The 7,500-nt window shown below is 45.7% G+C and overlaps 1 protein-coding gene across 1 annotated transcript in view; it reads right to left on the bottom strand.

Annotated features, from left to right (window-relative positions):
- Nucleotides 1-7,500, bottom strand: part of tyw1 (tRNA-yW synthesizing protein 1 homolog (S. cerevisiae)) — a 34,379-nt gene that overhangs the window by 18,660 nt on the left and 8,219 nt on the right. Inside the window, 2 exon segments of the mRNA XM_060075808.1 lie at nucleotides 2,938-2,982; nucleotides 2,984-3,095. Coding sequence (XP_059931791.1) covers nucleotides 2,938-2,982; nucleotides 2,984-3,095 — 157 coding nt within the window.

Consider the following 7,500-nt stretch of genomic DNA (forward strand, 5'->3'; position numbering starts at 1 on the left):
TGTGTTTCCAGACATGGGTGAGATGAATGAGAAGGACGCTGAGCGTTGGCGTGTAGACCGAGTCCTGAAGTGACCTGTCTATGAGTTCACTGGGGAAAACTAATGGTGAAACTTTAGCATTGAATTAAAAGGTTACGCCAGATATCTGTAAATTGGCCTTTGCCTGTCTTACCCACATTCATTCGAGTTGTTCCATTCCAAATGTATCATTTTGCGTTGAAAAGGGGAGTTAGCTGGGTTAGCATTTGCTTACTGTATGCTGCTTCCATTTCTTTGCAGAGTTACAGTAGCCTAGCCGCTGTTTATAAAATAGAATAGTATATAATTTTATTGTCATTGTACTGTGTACAACGAAATTGTAGCAGCATCCAAGAATACACACAAACATAAAAATATTAAGTAAAAGTACAAGGCAGTAGTGAGGGGAATACACTTTGAATAACTTTCCATAGATGACCAATGGGTTCCAGATAATTGCTCATCCAAACTGAGTGCCAGTAACAACCGAGCAACAATGTGTTTTGTCTACAAACACACAAATAATTTGGCACTATTTTCGCTTTGATTATAAGGCTACCTGCGTTTCGCCGCTGGCGCAATCACATGATCAGCTGCCTCTGGCTGGATCATCTCCACGGAGGGTAGCCTGTCAGCGTGGAGCTGAGAGGGAGGGGACATGTTTTCCAAGTCTGGTTCTCTTTGGCTCTTTCCCCGCTCTCTCTCTAACAGCTCTTGAATCCTGCCTAAAGCTGAACGGGCAGTCCTTATTCATTAAAACAGTATTCTGCCTGTCTATCTGTTGTTTTCTATCTATCCACTTGTCCGCTGGAGAACTTCTTGAAGGAACCTTGACCACAGATTATTGGACAGTAAGCGTGATTTGCAATTTAATTCACACACACAGAGTCCACTCTCTGCGTACCCAGACTAAGTCTCGCCCCTCAGCCCCACTACACAGCCAAACACCAACCTTGTTTTATTTTGATAGACGATTATTCTGGCGATCAGGTGACAGCTCTAAATGGGACACTTGCACACCAACTCGAGTGTTATTGCCGTCTTTCTGCGGTGAAAACACACATTGATTAGCTGACACAGTGGATAAACGCTGTCAGCCTCTACCTGGGCTGCCTGTACTCCACTACGCAGCAGCCCTGTAGAATACAACTGGGTGTCTTTCCCCCAACAAACAGAGCCTGCTGTGTTGTGTCCAGAGCTAATTCCCAGGGGATGTGCAGTGGTCTTTGAAGGGTCACACAGAGGTGACAATGGGATTCTCCAGTGAACTGGAGCTTTTGCTGTATTGTTGGATGTATAGAGCAGAGTGGACAAAGTGGTGAAGGGGGAAACTACACAGGGCTGTCCTCCAAATGTCCCTTCCTACGGCACAAAGCCCTCGCCGACCTGTTGCAGCCACCACCGACGCTGCCTTAACCGAGAGAACCACCTTCTCCACAACCGTTTCCACCACTATGACCTCAACCACCAACACCGCCATCATCACCATCACCATCAAGACAACCGTCATTTACGCAACCATCTCCACCACAACCACCTACACCAAGACAACAATCATTAACACAACCATCTCCACCACCACAACCACAACCACCTACACCAAGACAACAATCATTAACACAACCATCTCCACCACCACAACCACAACCACCTACACCAAGACAACAATCATTAACACAACCATCTCCACCACCACCACAACCGCCACATGCAGAATAACCAACATTAACCTCAAATCATCTCCACAACAACCAGCATTGTCTACCCCCTGCTTTCAGCCTACTTTACTGATAAAATGTTCAGCACTCTACATAACAAATTGTTTCGTTGCCCACTTAACCACTGGATGGTCTTTTGATTTAATGTTGACATAATGAGGCAGTGTTGGCCGAATGTAACCACAGAAAAGCAGAACTATTTATATATTCTTATTAATATCATAGTGAGTTCTCATCATTTTCCACTTTAGTTATGGCGGGTAGATCATTTTTGTCTATGCTGTGTGAATTATGTGTATTTTTATACATATCGTCTCTTCAATGCGGATCAATGCGAGGGAGAGAGAGAGGGAGAGAGAGAAAGAAAGAAAGAAAGAAAGAAAGAAAGAAAGAAAGAAAGAATGAAAGAAAGAAAGAAAGAAAGAAAGAACGAAAGAAAGAACGAAAGAGAGAGAGACAGACAGAGAGACAGAGAGGGAGAGAGGCTCGACTTAGCATTACAAACAGCAATGCTGCCTTTTGGGAGACACCTTATCAGCCACGGTCCTCAACATCCCCTTTCTCCAGGGCTTCAAAGAGGAGGGGAGGGGATTTTGCCCGCCTAACGCAAAGCAAAGAGACAGATGGTGGCTTCTTCTAAGAGCTAGAGGGGTACAACAAACGGTGGTATTTTTCCCTTTAGCACATACTGAAAGCCCCTACTTGGGGAAAAAACAAACTGAAAGGCTTTTTTAAATGGTCAAGCTGGCTTTGAAGAGCAACTTTGTCTTAATATAAAGTTGTGAAGAAATATACCTCATGAGCTTAGCCTCTCTCTCTCTCTCTCTCTCTCTCTCTCTCTCTCTCTCTCTCTCTCTCTCTCTCTCTCTCTCTCTCTCTCTCTCTCTCTCTCTCTCTCTCTCTCTCTCTCTCTCTCTCTCTCTCTCTCTCTCTCTCTCTCTCTCTCTCTCTCTCTCCATAGTTTACTTACTTGCAATTATTGATGGTTTATGTGTGTGCTGAAAGGGGGCGAGAGTGTTTGACTACCAACCAAGAGGTCCCAGGTTTGATTCCCAGATGTCCTACCCGTCTGCATCCTACTGTAGGCAACCCACTATCTTACTGAACTGCATTTGTAAGTCAATGTAGATGATAGCATCTGCTCAATCCCAAAATTCTAAAATGGTAAACCACTGTCTCGATTCAGTGGCGCTCCCAAAGGATCTTCTTGGGGAACTGTGCATTGGTGACAGGGAAGCTGGAGATGGCAGAGGAAGGAGTTGATTTCGGAGTACATGATTGGCTCGACCACCAGGGAGAGGGCGCAGTGCTCGGCCCGCCAGGCCTTCCTCGTATTGCTCGGGCTCGCCCCTGGAACTCCTGCGAAGCGAGAGGGTCAAAGGTCGAAGGTGGTCAGATCAAAGGAGGCAGATGGTTCCACAGAATATGCTGAGTTTGGAGTGCAAGACCCACGCTAGTCTGAAGTTGAGAAGGCGGATGTCGTTAAAAACAAGACACAGAAATGCACTCTGGGAATAGGGTTTTTGTCTTCCTTAAGAAAAACTCTCCAGTTCTTGCCGTAGGCAGACTCACCTTCCCTGTGCCTTGGCAGTCAACCGTACAAGGCAATAAACCAACGAGCTGGGGTTTTCTCAAAAAAATCTGGGGTTTTCTCAGGGAAAGTGAAAGATGAAAAACCATTTGGACACTTTTGAGCTCATTTGAGAAAATAAATAACAAAATAAATAGTTTGGAAATAGCATACAGAGACGGAAAACTGTTGATTTGTTAGCAGCAGTGATTATGATTTATTTTTTCTTAAAAGTAGGAAACTTTATTTTTAGCCAACGCTGTTGTCTAAAACCATTAGGGTACAAGCCACTCACGTACATTAGGGTTGATTAGTGGCTTATGACTTAAACTGGGTTAGAAGAGGAAAGGGTGTGCAAATAACGAAAAAAAAAGAGGGAGAGATGAAGACAAGGAGAAGAGAAGGCTTAATCCCTCGTCTCGGTCCAAAAGGCTGAGGTTTAGGGAGGTTGGCCTACATCCTCAATTCTCCTCCCCATACCCCATACCCCATACCCCATACCCCCTGCTCCCCCAGCCTTACCCTTCCCACTGGGGGGCCGCGGCTTGACAAGCTCCAGCCCCGTGGATCACAGCGCCGCAGTGGGCAGCGGCTCCTGACTGATGCTGAGAACAAACGCCCAACTGTCACTTCTCCCGGAGGGCAAAGCGTGACGAAACAATAGGAAAAGGATCAATAGCAAGCTTATGAAAGCTGGTGAAAACGACTCAGAGTCATGTCAAAGGAAGCCAATCGAATCTGGATGTCAAATGCGCTCGGTTGAACGTCAATCATAGTCCTAGTGTCGAAGCGCAGCGTGGTTCATATGTTCACGGGGAAGCTTGATAACACGTTGAAACACCCTAAGAAAGGCGAATAATACATGCCAATGCCTCCTAAGGGTCCTTGAAATGTTGTGGAACGAATGTGCGCAATAAACTCTGCTATCCATGGTACTGTCGTTAACCCGTGTGTCCTTGTCTACACCTCTATATGCAGACATATTAAAAGGGAGTGCATACGGCCATATTGTCATGTTCTGCTGCGATCCCATACGTTAGTGTGATTTAGGGGCGAGACGCCACAGGCGCGACAGCGAAGGGGAACTCAATGTGGTCGTTATTAAGACATTATGGATGGGAAAGTATGGTGTGAGAGTATGCAGCAGAAAGACTCAAACACTCTCAGATAGCGTTCCTCATTGCCCTCCAAATGAGCGTTGTCTTCAAGGCCCCCGCTCACAACACGATGTTCAAATTCGTCCACTTCATTTAAGACGTTGTTTTTCATATACTCAATACCCTCATCCGACAGCACAGTCTGAAACGCCCCCCCCCCCTCCCAAAGGAACGAACAACAACGAAACACCACGCAGAATCATTCTTCACCGGCTCTCACCCGGGATAATGCACAGCGTATAAGATATATTTTGCAACAACTGCAACAAAACATCAATCGGCGAAACGAATGCCCCAGGAGAAACTACGCCTCGATCTCCACCTAATAACCGTCCGAGCGGCAGGCGGCCAGAGTAGCCTGGTCTGGAACCTCATTAAAAGTATATCTGCTCCATACGAGTAATGTGGAATCCCATTATCTACCACACTAGTCAGTGTCTAGGGGTCGTCGGGGGAGCCGTGCAGCACAGATGAAGTGGTCCATCACGGCCATATGAGCCATCCGTATCAGCCGGGGGGGGGAAGCCTACCGACACGAGCTCTGCGTAACGACTCCGGCGAAGACAGAGGGAGCAGGTCGTGTGGTGGAAATTAACCTTACATTTTATGTTAAACTATGATTATTATTAGGCCTACATATCATATAGATACTTTAATAGTGGAAAAGAGCTGATCACCTTTAGCCTAGATGTTATGTGCCATGTGGTACCAGTGAGTAGGTCCAGTCCATTCCCACCTGATGTGCCATGTGACACCAGTGAGTAGGTCCAGTCTATTCCCATCTGATGTACTCTCTGAAGACAATGCTAACATTCACACGTGTGCATCATCTCTGTTTGTATAAGGACAATATATGTTCTAAGGTCACATTGGGATCCAGAAGACATGAGAATATGCTGACATCCACACAGTATGACCCAGAAAAACATTCTATGCATATCAATATTTGATGAAAGTCCAACTTTGTATTGTGTAAGAATTGGGGATATAAGGAGCTGTACGGGATTCATTCAGTAGTGTGTATTCGAGGATACCATTCGGCTTTGTTGTCTCTCGTTTGCGGGTGGCAATAAACTCTCCATCTATACTTGACCTGGACTCCCCGATTCCTCTTGCTTATAGCTAGTTGAAGTGAATTAGATAAGTTGTTATTATTAATGCTACAACATTGTGGTTTTCCTAGAAGGAGATCATCCTTGCTGCCATCGACCTATGTATACGGCCCGTATAGGTGCTGGTGTGTGTAGTGATGGATTCAGTCTCATTGGAGCGGTTTGAAGCTGGTGATGCACTGGGATGGGATGGGAGCGATGGTTTGAATGGGTCGGTTGGGTTGCGTCTCTGTGTCAGAAAAAATGCATGTTTTTTTTTATTGTGTGTTTTTACCTCCCCTCCGCTCAGAGAGATGCGTTATTGATATCAGAATGGAACACGTACTGTCAGGAGATGAGCGAGCCCGTGTCTAGCCGGGAGAGGGTCGTCTTTAACAGCCGATAGACTCTCGCCCGTCACTTTTTACTGCGCCGCCGCTCGACTTCCTCATCATTTATTTAGCGGGCTGATCCTTGTGAAGAGAGAGGCCACTCATGTGGCAGTCAGTGTGACAGCCTGTGCTGCTGATACTAACAGATGTCGTGAATTAGTGTAAAAAAACACGAATTAAGGCAGCTTAATGTATTTTGTCGACCTTCTTGAATATGTTATCGACTCACACCAAATGCTGTCTTGATCCTGTTCTTGCACGGTCAGTTAAATATTTTGTCAGGAATTACAAATGTTAACAGGCCCACACACCCCTCCACTATACTTTTACTATAAAATGTAAGTATAATACATTTTTTGTGAGATGCGTATCATTAAGGAGCAGGTTATGTAACTTGCTTAAGGAGGCCATACCTCAACTATTGAGCCTCTTCGTTAACTTAACTCGAGAAAATGAGACTTGATATGTCTCATACTCCATCCATGACTTGTTGTGTGTTTTTATCAGTATGAACCAAAACCACAGTGATGAAATAATCCATGCAGCCCTAGTTAACAGCATGGCTTCACCACAAGTACCGAACCGTGACACTTTCAACGTTTCAACAGCTACCACCTCCCGGGAAACCACGTCGATAGCAACGGGTGTCATTCACCGGGACACGAAAAAACCCTCCTTCTCGCTCCTTCTGAGGTGATCCGGAGTGCACAATAGCAGCAGAGTGGGCGATGCATAATTAAGCCGGAGAACGCACTGGGGGAACTGGAGACAGACAAACACGGAGCAAAGCAATACGCGGATAAATAGCCAATCGCCCGGCAAAGCGTAAGACACGCATGCCTCCGAGGCGAACTGCTCCCTCACAGTCAACATGGCGAGGCTCACAGCACTCCGGTCATTGTTAATTAAACCCCTGCATTCATGATTCATGAAGGTGGAAATCCCATCTACACACAACCGCCTGTCTTTACTGGGCCCGATAGAGGGCTTTGATGTATGTGTTATTAAGGCATGCCTGTTCCCTGTGGTTAATCCCCCTGTGGACACATCATTAGCATGTATGATCAATCCACATTATGAAAGCCAGGAGAGGCACACACCGGGATAACTCATACAGTATGCTTTACAATGAAATGAGAGAGAGAGAGAGAGAGAGAGAGAGAGAGAGAGAGAGAGAGAGAGAGAGAGAGAGAGAGAGAGAGAGAGAGAGAGAGAGAGAGAGAGAGAGAGAGAGAGAGAGAGAGACAGCGAGAGAGAGACAGACAGCGACAGAGACAGACAGCGACAGAGACAGAGACAGTGAGACAGAGACAGAGACAGAGACAGAGAGACAGAGATGGTGACATTAAGCTCTTGAGGTAGAGAGAGAGAGCACGCTAAAGACGGCAGACTCAATTTGGTGATAACCTCATTACACTGTGCGTCCTTTTAATGCCTGTTAAAGCAGACCGCTGTACCTCTACAAAAAAACATAGTAACTCATACATGCATGCATGTGTGTTACAGACTAAAATACTTAATACATGGAAACATAGTACAGATACAAGTCAATAC

This window comes from Gadus macrocephalus, chromosome 16 (assembly GCF_031168955.1).
Source record: "Gadus macrocephalus chromosome 16, ASM3116895v1".
Taxonomy (NCBI): domain Eukaryota; kingdom Metazoa; phylum Chordata; class Actinopteri; order Gadiformes; family Gadidae; genus Gadus; species Gadus macrocephalus.